This window comes from Pseudorasbora parva, chromosome 17 (assembly GCF_024679245.1).
Source record: "Pseudorasbora parva isolate DD20220531a chromosome 17, ASM2467924v1, whole genome shotgun sequence".
Lineage (NCBI taxonomy): Eukaryota > Metazoa > Chordata > Actinopteri > Cypriniformes > Gobionidae > Pseudorasbora > Pseudorasbora parva.
Genome location: NC_090188.1, coordinates 34,843,394 through 34,861,950, shown reverse-complemented (window position 1 = coordinate 34,861,950; position 18,557 = coordinate 34,843,394). Strand labels below are relative to the sequence as shown.

At 38.1% G+C, this 18,557-nt stretch overlaps 2 protein-coding genes across 2 annotated transcripts in view; one reads left to right on the top strand and one right to left on the bottom strand.

The window, feature by feature from the left end:
• Positions 1-6,203, bottom strand: part of rnaset2 (ribonuclease T2) — an 8,168-nt gene extending 1,965 nt beyond the window's left edge. Inside the window, exons 1-10 of the mRNA XM_067421679.1 lie at positions 5,991-6,203; positions 5,682-5,792; positions 4,048-4,102; positions 3,903-3,952; positions 3,461-3,518; positions 3,317-3,381; positions 3,105-3,218; positions 2,237-2,282; positions 1,773-1,847; positions 1-240 (exon numbers count right to left, since the gene is read on the bottom strand). The exon at positions 1-240 is cut by the window's left edge and continues 1,965 nt beyond it. Coding sequence (XP_067277780.1) covers positions 55-240; positions 1,773-1,847; positions 2,237-2,282; positions 3,105-3,218; positions 3,317-3,381; positions 3,461-3,518; positions 3,903-3,952; positions 4,048-4,102; positions 5,682-5,779 — 747 coding nt within the window. The 5' untranslated portion in view covers positions 5,780-5,792; positions 5,991-6,203 and the 3' untranslated portion in view covers positions 1-54. The remainder of the gene's footprint in view (positions 241-1,772; positions 1,848-2,236; positions 2,283-3,104; positions 3,219-3,316; positions 3,382-3,460; positions 3,519-3,902; positions 3,953-4,047; positions 4,103-5,681; positions 5,793-5,990) is intronic.
• Positions 6,204-7,233: 1,030 nt separating this feature from the next.
• myom2b (myomesin 2b) overlaps positions 7,234-18,557 on the top strand; it is a 72,977-nt gene continuing 61,653 nt past the window's right edge. The window contains exons 1-8 of the mRNA XM_067421721.1: positions 7,234-7,342; positions 8,373-8,491; positions 9,566-9,623; positions 10,461-10,615; positions 10,851-10,937; positions 12,378-12,466; positions 12,606-12,656; positions 12,751-12,915. Coding sequence (XP_067277822.1) covers positions 8,406-8,491; positions 9,566-9,623; positions 10,461-10,615; positions 10,851-10,937; positions 12,378-12,466; positions 12,606-12,656; positions 12,751-12,915 — 691 coding nt within the window. The 5' untranslated portion in view covers positions 7,234-7,342; positions 8,373-8,405. The remainder of the gene's footprint in view (positions 7,343-8,372; positions 8,492-9,565; positions 9,624-10,460; positions 10,616-10,850; positions 10,938-12,377; positions 12,467-12,605; positions 12,657-12,750; positions 12,916-18,557) is intronic.

Genomic DNA, 18,557 nt, shown 5'->3' with positions numbered 1-18,557 from the left:
TGTCTCTTTCTCAGTGATTCCACACTCCCAAAAGAGGCTTGGATGTGCCCACCTCTATGATCTGCTTGGCACTGGAGGGTAATAGATCGGCATGGAGTGATCACACACACTCAAGGCTGACTGGCCACTGACAGGCACGTCATTGCTCCAGATTTCTTCAGTTGACTTCTCGCAATTGATCAGCTGGAAATCCTTGTCAACACAGATCTCTATTTGGCCCAAAGTCTGAAACTGGCCCCCCTGAGAAATACAGTGAGAAATAAGATCTCGCTTCAGCAAAACTGATGATAAATTGTGGTCCTAGTGAATTTAACTGTTGCCCAGAGCAGATCAGTCTCACTATATATCAAGCCAAAAGGATATTAAAATTGACTTAATTTACATTTTAAGCAACATTTTGGGTTCAATACAAGTTGAGCTCAATTGACACAATTTGTGGCATAAAAAACAACAAAAAAAGCCTTCCTTTCTCTCTTAATTTACCCTCTGCTCAAGCTCATTTTCAAAACTATAGGGGTGCGACCCAATCAGCTCATCAGTATATCATGTACATGAATGACTCTGTTCAGTGCCCTGACTACTGAACTAGGAAGCTGATTGAGATGCACCCTAGATTTCTAAAGGCCTCTTTATATTCCATTTTTCGTGTTCTGCTCCGTCTCACGCACTCAAGCCTGTCAAAGTATACTTCTTTGGCATTGAACGTTGAAAGACGCATTCTAGTGTCTAGTGGACTGCTGTCAAGAACTCAAGTTACTCACATATGTGCTGTTGTATGTGCACTGTCCACACAGACACAAAAATTGTGCTGCACACAGATAGTGTGCATAAACGTCCGATGTTATTTGTGCTATACTGCTGCAAATTAGTATATTAAGTTTTTTTTTAAAGTATACAATTACTGGTAATTGATTTGAATCAATTACCAGTTATTGTTAATTAATTACCAGTTAATTATTTATTTTAATCAATTTATTATTTGATTTACAGAATTGGTAATACTGACCCAATTCCCTTCCATTTGAAGTGGCTTACTGTAGCCTGGTTTTAAAGAAAAGGGGGGACAAGTCTAAAATGTTGTTTTGTGGTAATCTCCATTAAGTCAGTCATGCTGTCGACACCCACGGAGTCGGACCCCTTGATGGACATGACACCAATCAGAAAGTGTGGTGTCATAATTGAAAATAAGACAATTAGGAGGAATGTGGAAGGCCGAAAAACACTTTGGGCTTAATTAACCTGTTATTGTATATTATGTATGTTATTGTTTAACATACATAATATACAATATTACAACATACAACATACATAATATACAATATAATATACAATATATTATTGTATGTTATTGTTTAAATATTGTTGGCTCTCTAAAACCATCTGCTCAACGCATACATGTAAACTCTCTCTCTCTCTCTCTCTCTCTCTCTCACACACACACACACACACACACACACACACACACACACACACACACACACACACACACACACACACACACACACACACACACACACACACACACACACACACACACACACACACACACACACACACACACACACACACTCACACTCACACACTCACACACTCACACACTCACACACTCACACACTCACACTGAAGCCTAGAAAAGGAGGAACTACATTTTTTTTGTTAACCACTATTATGTCAGTCATGCTGTCAACTGAGCCAGGAATATTACAGTCCTAACAGACTAAATGAAAATGCTTAAAACTCTAAAACACAAAAGAGCCATTTTTCATTCATACCTTTCCTGGGTGGACACACTGAATCTTTGGCTTCACTTGGTAGAAGTTGATAAGGGCTGTCTCCACATCATCCAGCTAAAAAAAAAACAGTAAATATGACGCATTTACTGTGCCTATAATCAAAAGATTCTTGTTTATCTCAGGCCAAAAATGAAGAAGTTGAAAGAATGTAACAGGAAGTCAGGCTCTGTGTTGAAATGCTGATCTTGCAGCTATCGCAGTGAATACAGAGAAAATTATGCACGCTGTTTAGAATAATGCTGTGAGGCATCTTATTAGATGGATGATACTTTTGTGAAACTTAAACCTGATCGTTATTTCCATTATATCTTTCTTGTAAGTGTTGTTGTGGTATCAGTGACAGGAACAGAAATCATTAACAGAAGAACCACAAACCTTTCAGTGTCTAATAAATGACATAAATGACAATAAATTACAGAAGTGAGAACAATTAAACTACTTACAGTGTAGCGTTCCTCAGAGGGCACGATTTTGTTGTTCCTTAAAACACTGAAAACACAAAAGACTTATTAGGAAAGTAAAATCAACTAGGGTTAAGAGGCATGATAGTGGCGCCTAACATCTCTGAGAGATGGAAAAAAATGTGTTAACCGGTAATGTTTATACCATTGTGAAGCTATTATATTATAAGAGGCATGACTGGTTTAATTTACAGCAATGCAGTAACATGGAGTAATACGGAAATCTAAAATGGGACATGCCTCAAACTTGTTATATATTCATATTATTATGAATAAAAGGTTTATTTGTTCATGGTTGTCGAGCAACATTGTAATTTGCCACATTAACACTACAAACCCGACAATAGTTTATACTTAAGAAGTAAAAGGCCTTTTAGTATGAAAAATGAGCTGTGAAGTTTTATAAAGTAAATGTAAGAATCCATGTTGCTAGTAATATTTCAAGATAAACAATTTAGGTTTACTTGATTATCCATACACAATTTAAGAAAGATCATGTTACACTTGATCAAGTATCAAGTTTGAGAAATGTGATGTCTTTTTTGGAAAGTTAATTTGTTCATCAATGTATTGCATGGCATTATAGGTATTGTTTATTATATATATATATATATATATATATATATATATATATATAAGGGGTGTCCAACTCTCAAACACATCTGTCTGTAATTATAAATCAGCCCGGAATACCATGATTAGCTGGTTCAGGTGTGTTTGATTAGGGTTGGAGCTAAAATCTGCATGGTGGTAGGACCAAATTTACTGCTCTCACAACTTCCTAGTTTACAGAATGCCACAAAATCAGAGTATACAGTGACAAAACAACCAATGAAAAACAAGAACTCACCTGTTAAGGTCAAACTTGTGGTACAGCTCGAGAGCTTTGCTAAAGTATTTATGCTCACTGTTCAGAGACTCTGCTTTTGCAGCACACGTTCCATGTTTCTGCCATTCATATTTCCTAAGCACAAAACAAAAGGTCCATTAGTTTGTTAAATACATTAATAAAAATCATGATAATGCTTAAATGTTTTTGACATTTTCAAGTTTCTGACATACCAAAATTCTGGGGAAGAAGGTATTAGCAGATCTGGCCAGACTTTCTCCATTTCTGGTATTATGTCCTGCAAGCACACAACATGTCTAGCACTTATCCGTTGAATTAAAATATATGACAAGCAACAGAGCAAGATAGCAAATTACCTCAATCAAACTGGCATTAAAATGCCAGGATGTGTTGCACCTTACGCCAGTGTTGGGCCTGTAAAAACAAACAAAAAAAATATTTCTCTTACCTTTGACTTCTGACACAAACTAAAATCATCCAACTGGCATTGTCATCATTATTGGATGATTTAAGATCACATGGCAACCAGGGCTGCACCAATATAAACATTTTGAGTAATTATCCATCCAGCCATAAATTTGGCAGACACTCTTGTCCAAAATAATCACAATCAATGCATCATAAGGCATATTTTTGCACTACACAACGTCAAGTCTAAAATTTAAGTTACACAAGCTAGAGCAGAAATGAAATGCAGAAAAAAAGAGAAGATTTTTGTATTTAAATAAGGTCTGTTATATTAGCAGGTTTATTTTTGACAAACATTACAAAGCATTTTTTTTTTCTGGATACACTTACCATAATCCATGCAGAGTCCAATAGCTCAAATTTGTTTTGCAGTGTTCCATCTATAAATGAATAACAACGAAAAAAGCATAATTGATCCATCTGATACCCAGTGGAGGAGCAATAGATGGTGCATCAAGAAAAAGCAATACATTACACTGCAAAATGTCTGTGGCCAGTGTTGGGTCAGGATGAGTTTTGTCCATTCTCCCCTAAAAGAAGCAGTCAATTCACAATGTATTATTTCAGTGTGACAATTACCATCTGACATACATTTTGTACATGTATGGAGGTGCAAAACATTTTTATTTGTATGTGCCTTTGTAGGAAAAGTGGTCACAGTAACAAATACATTAAAATAATTAAATTGGCCATGCATATGGTTGAAACTCATGAACCAAATTTGTATTGGTGTATTGCACCTGGATATTCTAAGTACTTTTTAATGATTTAAAGAACTAAACACACTGACACAATATTTATTATTAGTAAAGTATTTCAATTATCCAAATAGAACTACTACAATAATGTTAAAACACACACACACACACGCACACACGCACACACCAATTTAAATCATTTGTAATTCCTGGGGGAACATTCAAATAAATGATGATGATTATTTTTTATTATTCCACTCGTAACGCTGTGCATTTTGTAATACATTATTATGCATATTATGGTTGCAGAGCAAGAACAAATTCTAGCATTTCTTTAAAAAGTGATTCTTATTATGAGTCAGTTCATTTAGTAAATAAAAAAATATCTGAATTAATCAGACTCACTAAGTTTAACATAATAAGAACAATTGGTGTGTTTTGTTTTTATTGGTGCAAAAAGTCATTAAAAAGACTGTCATAACAAGGCTGTATCAAGGTCTCCAAGAAAGCAAACCAATAAAAATGCAATACGTCAAAAAAAAAAAAAAAAAAAAGGGGGAAAAATAGATGTTTAAGTAATGTGTAAAATGCAGTTGAAGACAATTTATTCGATAACTTGGAGAGAATTTGGATGGGAAAACATAATACGATGTTTTTATTACCCTTGTTCAGAAAGCTCACCAAAATATAGAGAACAGGGTCCTGGAGAATGTGTGGTAAAACAGCGACAGAAATCATTATCAACAACTATTCTGGGCCTGCCCTTTCAAACTTTTTTATTTCTTACACATGTACCTAGGTCTAAAAACCCCAAATCTGACTTCAACTACTGATATTTGTTTAGGATTCTGCTATTTTAAGCCAGAAAAGCCCTGTCAAGAAAAAGACTTCAACCTGATCAGAAAGAATGGTACAACACTATACAATGGAGAGTTTTTGAGTCATTATCTCGCAGATAAATGTCATAAAAGCTTGCCTCCAATGTAAACTGACAATCTTTATAATAAAAAAAGATATAAAGCTATAAAAAAGACTGTGTAAAAACTTTAGTAAGATTTAGATATATTAAATTTATTTTACATTTTATTATCTGTCTTACTGACACTACAAAATAGAAAGTCATCTGTTGGCAACGGTCTGATACAGAACAGCAAGTTCAGTTGAGCGTTGTTTGTACAGATTGTGCAAGTTTTTCTTTTCTTCTAATCTTTACCCTTTTAAACTTATTTTAAGTACGGTTTACTGTGTAAGTTAATCTTAGTATCTTTTTCAATAAATAGGGAAAAATACTCGAGAAATAAACATTAGGCTATATTTACAGTATTGATCGCCTGGCTGCTAATGCACTCCGTCTTCAAAAAGGGATCAATATGTATACATACATTTATCTAAATGTATCTGAATGACATACCGAGGATTGGCAAAGGCCGTTGAACAGAAATATCCAGCACAAAGTATGACAGTAACTGCAATGAATCTCATTCTTCCAGATACAGCAAGTCCGTTCATATTACTGAGAATACTGAGAAAAAAGGTACACAACTTTAAAGTTACCATACAACTTAACGTTACCTTGTAAAAAACATCTACAAGACACAGTCAAAGCACAGATCACAGAGCACAACACAAAGTTGCGACCAAAAGTAACAGCCAAACGTGAGATGAAAAACAAAACAAAACATTGAACATTAACTTGCGTTAATAATGAATTTAACGTTACCTTTTATTGTTTGATATGCCCTTCAATTTGCAGTTTTTACGTTAAAGTACCTGAGTGTAGGAGATATTTAAACGTTTTTATTCAGTTTCAGTCTAAGCATAAGGTACGACTGCCCAGTCAGTTATTTTCAGAAGCACTGTGCGGTAGAGCCACTTCCTTTCTTGTGTCAGAGACACACTGCGGCCTCTGTGCATTGATCATGTTTACGTTTTGATGCCGTCACTGAGCATGCGCTGTCAGGTCATGTGATAAACGGCAATTTATGTCATGTGAAGATGGATTATGCAGATTAGGCTATTTCACAGCCAGGGAGTTTTCTATGTCATTGGTAAAGTTCCCTCGGGTAGGCAAATGTTGTTTAAAATGTATTCTGGATCGAGCTAGTTCTACATAAATCAATTTTATCTAGCTAATCTCAATACCTGCAAGAACACCATTTATGACTAATGTTTTCACATTTTAAAAATCTACCCAGTTCATTTGAATGCCATTTAAAGGAGTTCACCCACAAATTAGCCCATGATTTACTCACCCTCAAGCCTAGGTGTAAATTTATGCCATTCTTCTTTCAGATTAATACAATCGGAGATATAGCCTATAAAAAATGTCCTGGCTAATCCAAGGATTTTAATGGCAGTAGCCCAAAAAAGTGCAACCATCCATTATAAAAGTGCTCCATACGGCTCCAGGAGGTTAATAATGGCCTTCTGAAGCTAAACGATAAATGTGTGAGAAAAATAGACATTGGTTAGTAAAATAGCTTTGCCAGACCATCTTCCACTATTTTTTATATAACATGTTGTATATTTGTCTGAAAAGGTCATATACACATGCTAAGATGGTTTAAGGGAGAGTAAATCATGTTTTTTTTTTTTTTTTTTTTTTGAGTGAACTTTAACAATAATTGTGTAATACCGTTTGATGCCGCTAGGCCTATCAGTAACTTTGTAAGCTATAATGCATTCTCAAAACACGAACAACGACAAAATTGTTGTTGAGGTATAAAAACAATAAATAAATATATATATTTTTAAAATGATGGTTTTAAAAAAATTATTGGTAGATTTCATCTTTTTAGCAATTATTTCCACTAATGGTCTTCTTCGACTCACGTTAAACTAATCCCATTCAATATCCAGCGTCAATTTAACGTCTGTCTGGTATCTTAATAGCTGTGCGAAATGATGTAGGAAGTTATTGTAAATGCTATATATAGTCTGATGCCTATCCATAAATGGGATGCGGGAGAGGCAGCATTCCGCATGGGTAATATTTTGCTTTTCATCAGCTGCTTTCACACAAGCGGGTAGAGGCTCATCTACCTCCGCGTCGCGCTCTTGTATTCTCCTGGGGTGAGTATGTCTGGCCCCCTTATTTCCACACTTATATTAAATTATAACGCAGACTTGTCCTTGTAGAAATAACGTTGAGGCTGGAAAAGGCTTTTAAACCTTGGTAGGATGTATATATCTATCAAATGATGTTGCTTGAGTTGGAGCTACACTTGATTTTGAAAGGAGTCATTAAACGTTGGCAGTTAAATAATTGTCAGTGCCTTGTGAATATTGGTGAATTGATATCTGGACAAACTTTGGCGTTGTTTTGTTTGTTTTGTAAAAGTGACCTGTTGGTTGACCTTTAAAATATGTTTCCCCCTCCCATGAATGATTCTATATTCATTATGATCCATTACTTTTAATAAGTCGTCTGCCAAATTGATTATTGAAAACTGTGCATATTTAATTTTTTGATTTATTTTTTATTTTTTTTATTTTTTTTGCACAGTTGATGCTATTGTATGTGGGGTTCATATGTGAATGCAATGATGTAATGCTGCATTTGAGTATGCATGATTGTTTGTATTTTGTATGTATTGTTTTGTGTGTAAGGAATTGTTAGGTATGTTTTCTTGCTTTCTCTTTTGGGGTTTCTTGTTGAGTTTGTCTTGCAATGTAGTTTATTTGTCCTTATTAGGAGATAATAAGAAGTGGTTATCGTTCACTATTTCAGTACATTTATGCAATAATATTACATGTCTTCAGTATTACCAGACTATACAGTAGAAATTACCCTGGAATACTGTACCCATCTCCTTGGACTGTCCGATATCCCAACCCCCAAACTCTAATTTTAAACTGCCGTGAGGGTTGGCTTCCTTGTGGCCCAAAGCTCCAGAACACCCCCTCCTTTTCATCTCTACAAACAGTTCCACTTTCCAAACACCTAATTCTAATAACGAGAATGCCACAATTTGGATTTATTGCAATACCATGCCCCAAATAACTTTGAACACTAAAATGAAAATGAGGAAAGGAATTTGTGCATCTACCAATGCATTTTGTGTTGTCTTGTGTGCAAAGACGATGCATGTTTTTGTTCCAGGTTTGATTTATAGGTCCTTTGAGGTTGCCAAATATGGCTGCAGTTGTTACTGGACACAAGCATTTCGCTCAAGAATACCTCAATACTCAGTCTAAATATGTTGTTCGGGAATACTCCAGGTAAGGTGAAAAAATACTGCAGCTTAAATCAAGTCACAGCTAATCATGATGCTCACAGCAATACTAAAATTACTTGTAATAAAATAGCAACACCATAACATATAATGCCATTAACTGCTAAAGCTCTTCTGATAAACCCTATTACCAACAGTAGCTGAGCTATAACTCATACCTTCATGGCACTAATTTCTTCTGGGTAGTTGACATAAAATCCTTTAGGGAAGTTGACATGGCCTGCGGTGTGACATGCTATACTCCATGTATAACTGTTTTCTAATTATGCATGCAGCTTACATGACCTCATATTAGTGTGAGTGAGACCACAGTCTACATTTGTCACACCGCAGGATGATTTAATATGAACTAAAAAAATGAAAGCTAATTAAAATGAAGGTGATTTAAAACTAGAGAAGACCACTCATATCAGTTTTAGGACATGCACCAAATATCCTGATTCTGTCTGGAAACGTTTTGCTTTCAACAGTACATTTTAAATATACAGATATGTTTAAAGTTTGACAAGCTTTCCATTTTGAATTTAAATTTGATGTTTTAGGATAAGTTAGTTATATATCTTGTCCTAAAATGATGACAGGAATTAGTTATCAGGACAAAAGCAGATACTGATATAAAGTACATTTTATGCTATAGTGAATAGAATTCCACACCAAAGCATGTATGTGCTTGTGATGATGGTAGTTATTGTTTGCCCTCTGAGGGGGTCAAAAGGTCAGTATTCTGTTTCAAAACCATAGTGTGAACCATGAGTAAAGATAATAAATGTGAAATTTTGTATTTTATTAGATGCAATAAACAAAATGTTCCTTGTCTTGTGTCTTTTCACTGAAGACTGCCCTAAAATGTGTGGGTTGTAATGCATGAATTATGATATGCTTTTGGATGCTTGAATGCATATAAAAATCACTGAATATTCACCTGAGATGACATAAGGCATTACTGACCCATGGGGATATGATTAATTCTCTGATTTAACTTCTTTTTCTTTCATGCTGTATGTACTGACTGTTAGTTTTGAGCCCATCATTTTAATATACTTAAATGTTTTTTTTTTAGCTCTGCAGCTGAAGAGGTGAAATATCAATACCAAACACAGAAGAGAATCCAGGGAGTGGTAAAGCTCTTTAAATAACCTTTTTGCAGTAAAATATCCAAAAACTACTAGGCCAGTAGTATATATTTTGTTCATTTGAGTACTTACAATATCCCAAATGTTTCCAACTATTTTTAAATTGTGAGAAAATTCCTATTTTAACCAAGGACCCGGGACGTGTCAGCATAGCGTTTCAGGGGTTCGCCTGTCAATCGCGTCATATCTACGTTCCCCTGGGTTTTATTCTGCAGAAGCGCTTTTCTCTTAGCATTGTGAACATGTCACAGCAGCGCCGACTGAACGCACAGAGTAATGTCATAACATAATTTTAAACACACTTAAATGTATCTAATATGATAAACAGAGCTGCTTTACCTCATAATCATGACCGGAAAAAGCGGAAGTGCGGGCGCTCGGCGACTGTGTCCCGTCCTGTCCTAATAAAAGTCCCGGTGTTCGCAAGGCAGGTATTTGTGTAAAAATCGCTCCAGTGGCCGGGCTCAGCTCCACAACACTCGGTTCTGCTCTGCTTTACACTACAGTAACGTTAATAACTGCATCCATGAACATGATTTCTGCCTGAGTCCTATTTTCCACCGGCTGTGAGGTGAAGACCACATGTCACAAGATACTGCGCTCACACTTGGCGTCATCAAACTACGCCTTTGTTTAGAATACGCACCCTCCAGTGGACAGAAAGTTGCATAGTGCACCTTTAAAGACATTTGATGTTAGTTTAAGTAGGCCGAGTGAATCAGAGGTTAAACTGACTCTTTCTTAGGAGGACATACATATATTTTGTCACACATACTTTTTCTGATCCAAAAGGCCATGGAATCTTTTGACTCTTTTCATCAGGTGGAGAAGAAGATGCCTGAAAAATACATCCGTGAGGAGTCCATGATCAGAGGCCCCAAGTTTTTGGTTAGACTGAGGTCTCACACAGTGTATGAAAACAGTGCCATTAAACTGTTTTGCTCTGTGGAGGGATATCCCACCCCACATGTCAAATGGTGAGTTTCTTTGCACAAAAAGGCTTCCTGTACACTAGGGTTTAGTGCGTTTGCTCTTGCATATCTTCTGTGGTCATACAAGTTAACTTTGAATTTAAAGTTACAGGTCTAGCATTATATGTGGCCAGCTACAATAAAACATTTCTTTAATAAATTCAAACTTTAATAAATAATAATATTTTTATCATATGGAACCAGCTAAAGAAATACTAAGAATATCTGTTGTTTTATATAGGTTCAAGGATGATGTCATCTTGGACATTTCCTCTGGAAAGTACTTTGTGGAGAACAGTGCTGGATTCCATGCCCTCACCATCCTCAAGTAATCCCAACTTTACTGTGTACTTTTTGGATAATGATGCAGTGACAGCGTGTGGTTTACTGATGATCTGTATTGAACAGAATGAGTGACAAAATGAATCAAAATGACTCTGGCTGAGTGCTCATTACATTCTTCCCTTTTAGTTATTATATGGCCACAGAAAGCAGGAAACTTTTAAGATATTTTCAAGTAATTCAACTTTTGGAAAACTTTTGTCTAGTAGGAATCTCAGGAAAAACATGTCCAAGTTGCATTTCTCCTTAAATTTACATTTTAAATCCAGTAGGATGCATTGTGACTATACTATCATGACCATTAAGTAAAATCAATTCTCCCCAAATTTGCAATGCACCTGCCTTTAATTTGCCTTAAGGTAAATAATTATTGTTATCACAGTTTAGAATAATTACATTAAAGACAGTACAAAAAAATACATAAATAATGTGAAAATAATATATATTTTTTTACAGTAATGAAATTAGGGGAATATGCATAATTGTTATACTATTATAATACCTTTTAATCTTTCTAAAATATTCCTAATTTTTTAAGTTCAAATAATGATTTCTTTGTAAATTATTTAGTGGTTCAATCTGACTTGAAAGGATATGTTTTTTTTTATAGATTTCATGAGAATCACCCTCTAAAACAAAATTAAATGTAACTAACAAGTGAATTTCCACAAAAGGAAGTTATGTCAATGGGATTGCATGTGAACTTTTCCAATTTAGTCCAGGGCTGGTTGGTGCACCGCCCACGTCTTGAGCTGCTGTCAGCTGTTCATGTCAAAGTGCTGAGCTTGGTGTCATCTGACACTCCGGCGCCTTACAGAGAGATGATTTTCACTGCTGTCACCCTGTCAGTCCCACAAAAACTTACCCTGGCCCTTATGTCACATTCCCAATGGCTTCTTGCATTCACAGGCCAAACCTCACAGGTGAAGCTTGGCATTCTGCATTTCATCTAAAATGACCAAACCTTTCACTTTTTGACAAACAGTTCAAACAATTCTTCTCAAGATCACAGGGGCCAAGGGAACGTCTCTAATATAGTACGGTCACACTGAAGGTCACATTACAGTCTTCTCATTTTCTTTTCCCTTGCGTCTCGTGTGTGCCATTCAAGCCTTAGAGCCTCCTGTGTTGAACACGTTTTGAAAGCAGGCGTTAGTCTACATTAGCATTTAGTTTGGAGCAATTATCCTCTTGACATTAGAGCATTAGTTAACTGCCAATTTATCCATCATGATGGGGAAGCATTTTATGTGCTTTCCAAATGTCAATTAGGAAATGACTGTGGCATATATCCAATCAAATAGCAATCATGCTGATTATTTATTGACTGATTAATTAGTGGAGTGGGTGAAGACAGTGTTGCGGTCCAGACATGTATTGATTGAAGTTGTAGACACCTGTAAATGAGTTATGCGTGTTTTTGTAGGTGTGCAACTGATGACACCGCAATGTACACAGCTGTAGCCTCAAACTTGCACGGACAGGCTTCCTCCCAAGCCTCCATCATTGTGAAGAGTAAGCCTTTTTCTCCTGTTTTCTGGTATCCAAGCATCCTAACAATAAGATTTCCTGGAGAACCAAAAAACCCAAACATTAAACCCAAACCCTTTCTTTAAAAATTCATTATATACTTCTTGTTGTGACTGCTTAATAGGGTGCAAGGAGGAAGAGAAGTCCAATCCTTATTCCTGGATGCCTTACCAGTGTAAGTGGGCAAGTCTAATTTCATTAAAGAGTGAATAACTGGGATGATTTAAAAACATGTCATGAAATAAATTAACTGTTTTGTTGTTTCACAGATGCCATTTTACCTGAAATCAAGTACACAAAGATTAACATCACCTACACTGAAACGTTTGACGTTACTTTTGGAAAAGAAGGCGATAAAGTTACCTTGACCTGCAAGATGACCATTAACCCCAACCTGGCTAACCTGCAGCCTGAGGCACTGTGGTACCGAGATGGTAGGAAGTGGCCATCACTGTTATTGAACATATCTACACAGTTATTAAGAATAATTCATAGATCCTTTTTTTAACAATAAAAGGACAGGTTTACTAAGGCTAGGTACTCGCTAAAAGATAATAAGAGAAGTTTTGGGTCGATTTCTCCCGTTCCAACAATCTTAGGTAAAGTCCTGATTATCCTGATGGTTTCACAGATTTTTTTTCAGATTTTTCTGTGGTGTGAGGTGTGTTAAGAGTGACTGAATGTGCCCGGGAGAATGTTGAAGACACCCAATCTCGAATCATAAATATTAGGGCCGGGACTTTAACGCGTTAATTAAGATTAATTAATTACGTGACTTTAACGCGTTAATTAATTACGCAAAAAAAATAAAAAATTTAACCGCATTTATTTTTGCACCGCGGAACGTTTTTCAATAAATCAGTTTCGACGGACCGATTATACTGGAACACCAACTAGCGCTCCGGAGTCACGACAACAACATGGGTGCGTCTCAATCAGCTCCCTAGTTCAGTAGTCAGGGCACTGATCAGGGAGTCAGCCCATTGACTTATGTCCTGATCAGTGCCCTGACTAGGGAACTAGGGAGCTGATTGAGACGCAGGGCATGAGCGAACATGAACGAAGAAGCTGATGAGACCGCTTTGCTTGGCCCCGTGGATGGGAAATTTTGTTTTAAAAAACGAAAGAACGAAAGGATGGAAGCGTCGTCAAGAGCAGGGTTGTGTGCAAGCTATACAACAAGGAATTTGCGTATCACCGCATCACATCGAGCCTCAAATATCACAAGTATGCTTTTGCTAAACTTAATGGCAAACATTGCGCTGGTCTGCTGGACTGAAATAAATAAACTATATTTTGTTGATTAAGCTTATGTATTCAGTCATTATTCAATGGTATACTAAAAATACATGTGAAAAATTACTTCTCATTGTTCTCAGGTCAAATATTTATATGCGATTAAAATGCGATTAATTTCGATTAATTAATTACAAAGCCTCTAATTAATTAGATAAAAATTTTTAATCGAGTCCCGGCCCTAGTAAATATTCAACCTGTTGATCTGAAATCCTGTTGTGTGGGAGAACCCTGAGGACAAAGGGTCACACACTCTGGAGATTATCCCGTGAAACGAAACAATACCCAATCAGAAAGCGAGCTGATGGAATACTTACCTCAAGTCAAATCTTTACACTCTCTCTCTGCGACTTCTATGACTTCATGTTTGCAGTCTTTCACATTTAAAAAATATTTTGTGTGGCCCCAGCTTAAACAGGGCAAATTAGCGTGAGAGCACAACAACTAAAAATCACAGATGCGAGTGGGATCTACTGGCGACTCGCAAATAAAAGAACACAGCAGGACCATTTCCATTATGACCAATGCAATCTACAAAGAAAAGTGCAAATTAGCATCTGGCTTAAGGTATGCCGTTATGCGGCCAGGTATAAATAAGGAAGTGGAATACCACATCTTTGCTTTCTACTTCGGAGCTGAACAGTGCTGTTAATTCAATCTGCTGTTTCTACGGAGAGTTTTGTTTGAAGAAACATGTCTGCTCGAGAAAAACTACTTCCGGGCGGCCATCTCCCTTGTGTGCCTCAGCACAGATAAGAGTGTTTTTTCCTTTTCTAAAAGAGCTACACGGTTTGACCCTGCGTCTTTCAAAGTTGTCCATCAAACCGTGTGTGTCTGGATGCAGACGATTTCTGGCAGCTTTCGTGAATGATTCATGTTCCGCACTACGGGAATATGACCATTGCTGAGCTTAGGTCAAGGCTTGAATACCTCAGACGGGGTGGAGTCCCATTGTGTATCCCCCGATCTAGCGGTCCTCCCACTTCAAAGCAAAGGGCTGCTACTTCGTCTGATAGCCTTGGTGGTGACCTGAGTATTACAGTGAGGGCTTCCCTGACAGGTCAACCCCCTCAAGTCCCTTCAACCTCCGCACCTGTGCTGGTGGAGTTGCCAAGAGAGCGAGCTGGTCCTTCCCATGGGGGCCCAGTCGTTACTTTTGGGGCTCCGACTGAGGATATGAGGTTGATTGCTGGTCCTTCACAGCCGGAAAATTAGACCTGTTTGCCTCTCCAGACTCGACCCATTGCCGGTTGTACTATTCCCTGACTGATGGGAACCCTCAGCACGGTTGCACTGGCGCACAGCTGGCCCGGGACCTGCACATGTATGCGTTTCCCTCAGTTAGCCTTCTTGCACAGACACTGTGCAAAGTCAGGGAGGATGAGGAGCAGGTCTTGTAAGTTGTGCCCTATTTGTCCAACCTGACATTGTTCCCCGAACTCAAACTCCTAACGTCAGCCCCTCCCTGATTCCTTTGAGGAAATACCTACTTTCTCAGAGACGGGGCACTCTATGGCACCCAAAGTTCTAGGTGGCCTGCCACAGGCTGTGGTAGACACCATCACTTCTTCTAGTGCTCCCTCTACGAGGCGCTTCTATGTGTTGAAGTGGAACCGGTTCGTTGAATGGTGCTCTTCCTGCCAGAAAGACCCCTGAAGGTGTTTAATTCTACAGTACATATAATTAAAAATCCTATCTATGAAGACAGGGCTCTTGACTGCATTGGCCTCTATCAAGCGGGTTGGGGACCTAGATGCACATTCAGTTAGCGAATCATGCCTAGAATTCGGGCCGGCTAACTCTCACGTCATCCTGTGCCCAAGGTTCCTACCACTCCCTTCAGGGACCAAGTAGTCAACCTGCAAGTGCGTCATTCAGAGGAAGCAAACCCAGCCCCAATTCTGGCTTTGCTCTGGCCGAACTCAAAGCTCTAGGACCTCAGAGCAGCTCTTTGTCTGTTATGGAGGCCAGCAAAAAGGGAAAGGCTGTCTCCAAGCAGATGTTAGCCCACTGGAAAGTGAATGCTATCATCTTGGCGTACCAATCCCAAGACGCACCTTGCCTGTTCAGGTTGGGAGCACACTTAACTACAAATGTAGCTGACAGATATCTGTAGAGCTGTGGGCTGGGTGACACCTAACATGTTCGCTAGATTTTATAGCCTCCATGTACAGCCGGTATCTTCCCGTGTATTTGCCCCCAGTGGCCAGTAGCGTGAAGGACCCGTTCTAGTGTCAACTTGCAGTGCCACTTCCACCGTGTGTTAGGCTGGGTACTGTGTGTGTTAGGCTGTGTAACCATATATCTTTATGGACGACCCAAATGTGTATCCCTCCAAGAAACAAGCTACCCTACTCAATTAACCCCATGTCTTTCCCATTTCTGTTGTCTCTGGTGGTGTTCTTTTCCCCTAGAGCTAGGTTGGAACCATCTCAGAGACTGCCAAATGTTGCACTACCCTGCTAGGTTAGTCTTTGTCTAACTACCACCTCTCCTTCCTTTAAGGGATGTGGCTCTGCAGTGTTCCATCTCCAAGACGGCATGCTTTCCCAGTTTTATCCAATAGTCATACTGAGTGGGTCTTGCAGAACAGAAGTTACTGACCTTCTCTGCTTAGAGCCCTGACTTCCCACTCCAACCTTGGGTGATCCAGGAGGCTCAAGCAGGGTGCTGGAAGGGCCAGCGCCTTTGGCATGTTTGTAGGATCCCAAATTCGTCTGTCAGTTCTAGAGTGTGGATCGGGCTGCATTTTACTGTCTGAGCCCAGCCCGCGTCTGACAAAGTAGTAACCGAACCTGACCTGAGCCCGACAGGCATTAAGATATTTATGTCCGAGCCCGACCCAAGCCCGACAGTTACAATATTTTTTTCCCTCATATAATAATGACACGTGTACGTTTCTTTGTGTGATAATCCCGCTTTTATTAAGCAACTTTAGGAAGGCATTCTGAAATGTTTACAGATGAGCGCATCAGGGGCATTGCCACATGGGGCAACAAAGCACACTTTAACAAAGTTGGTTTGTATGGGAAGGAGGCGGGAACCGGCAAACTTACCAAACACTTACGTGTTCATTAACAAAAAAAATGAAAGTAACGCGGCAGTCCCTCATGGACAACTGCCCGTACACACATAACAAAACATAAACAAAACATAACATCAAGTCCAGGCCTGATCCTCTCTCGTCCTTCACTGGTGTCGCTCATCCTTATATGCCTCCGAGCTCCCTCATGAAAGGACTAGACACTCATTTGCACTCACGCCACGGTCTCGCTTGCTCCTCCCATGTCTCTCGCTCGTCCTCCTCGCCACACACACGTTACACAGGGCCCAATCAAATATCCAACTGAAATGAAATGAACAAAGGTCTACCAAAAATGGCCCAAGCTGACATAACAAAAACTTTAACGTAACACAATTGAAATGCTTATTGAAATGAAAGTCACTCTTACCCAGTGATGCCAGTAACGCTTTACATAGTAACGCGTTACTCTAATCTGACTACTTTTTTCCAGTAACGAGTAATCTAACGCGTTACTATTTCCAAACCAGTAATCAGATTAAAGTTACTTATCCAAGTCACTGCGAGTTACTATTTTAGTCATTTTCCTTAGTAAAAACCGACAGCTTATCAAAATTCTCAGCCCGAGTCCGGCTATTTATTTAATTTTTTTACATTGTTGCAGCCATTAAAATAGTTCAGTTTTGTTTTTAATGTCAAAGTAGTTATTTTTCGTTTCGTTTCTTTATTAACCTAATTTAGAAAAATGTTCAGAGCAATTTTTTGTTTGTTAAATTAAAGTTTATGTAGGCAAGACAATTCAAGAGTTGGTTTGAGAGACTATTAAACATGCGGTTAACTCACTGGGTCGTCACATAAAAAAAAAATAAAACTTTAATTTAACAAACAAAAAATTGCTCTAAACATTTTTCTAAATGGACTTAATAAAGAAACGAAACGAAATACAACTACTTTGACATTAAAAACAAAGTAGGCTAGTTTTTATACCACCACTAAGGCATTTTTGACGAGCTGAGGCAGGCTATCTTACTGCTTGCAACGGCGCTTCAAAAAAACGAAACGGGCTACACAATCTAAAAAATAAAATAAAAAGTACATGCAGGTTGTCTTATAGCCCCTACCTTACACTTCAGCAATATTAATATAAATCCGATCTTCAATTCCCGTGGTATATGCTCATTTAACGGAGTTCACATCAAAGCAAAATATTCTAGCATTTTATTCAGCAGCCCATTTCAAATTCAAAGATCGCAATATGAGAGAGAGCGACCTAAGCACTGGTAAGGTCATTTAGTCTCATTAATTTATATTGAAGATGTTCGTGTTTTGTGTGACTTATTTTAAAGTTTCATTTACGGCCATATGCGTTGGCTTGCTTTACTCATTTGCAGCGATGTTGCAGTAGCACCATCATATCTATCTGACTACAACATAACACGCTCTCACACATTTATTTTTTAATCATTTGCCAGGAGTAAAATTTACACATGTGGTTTAAACAACCAGATACATTTACATTTGTCCGGTTTAGTTTGAAATGCTTTCATGCACCTTCTGAATTGGTTTGTTTGAGTGATCGGAATTAAATACGTCTCGAAAGACTCTCGGAAGGCATTTAGGCCTACTGCTGGTCATTTCACAATCAAATAGATACCTGGTCAGAGAAAATGAATGAAGGAACCAGTTGTAAAAAGGCCATAACTCTAGCAGCTGCACTGAAGAAACGGACTCTTTAACCCTGCGCGAGCCATATCTTTA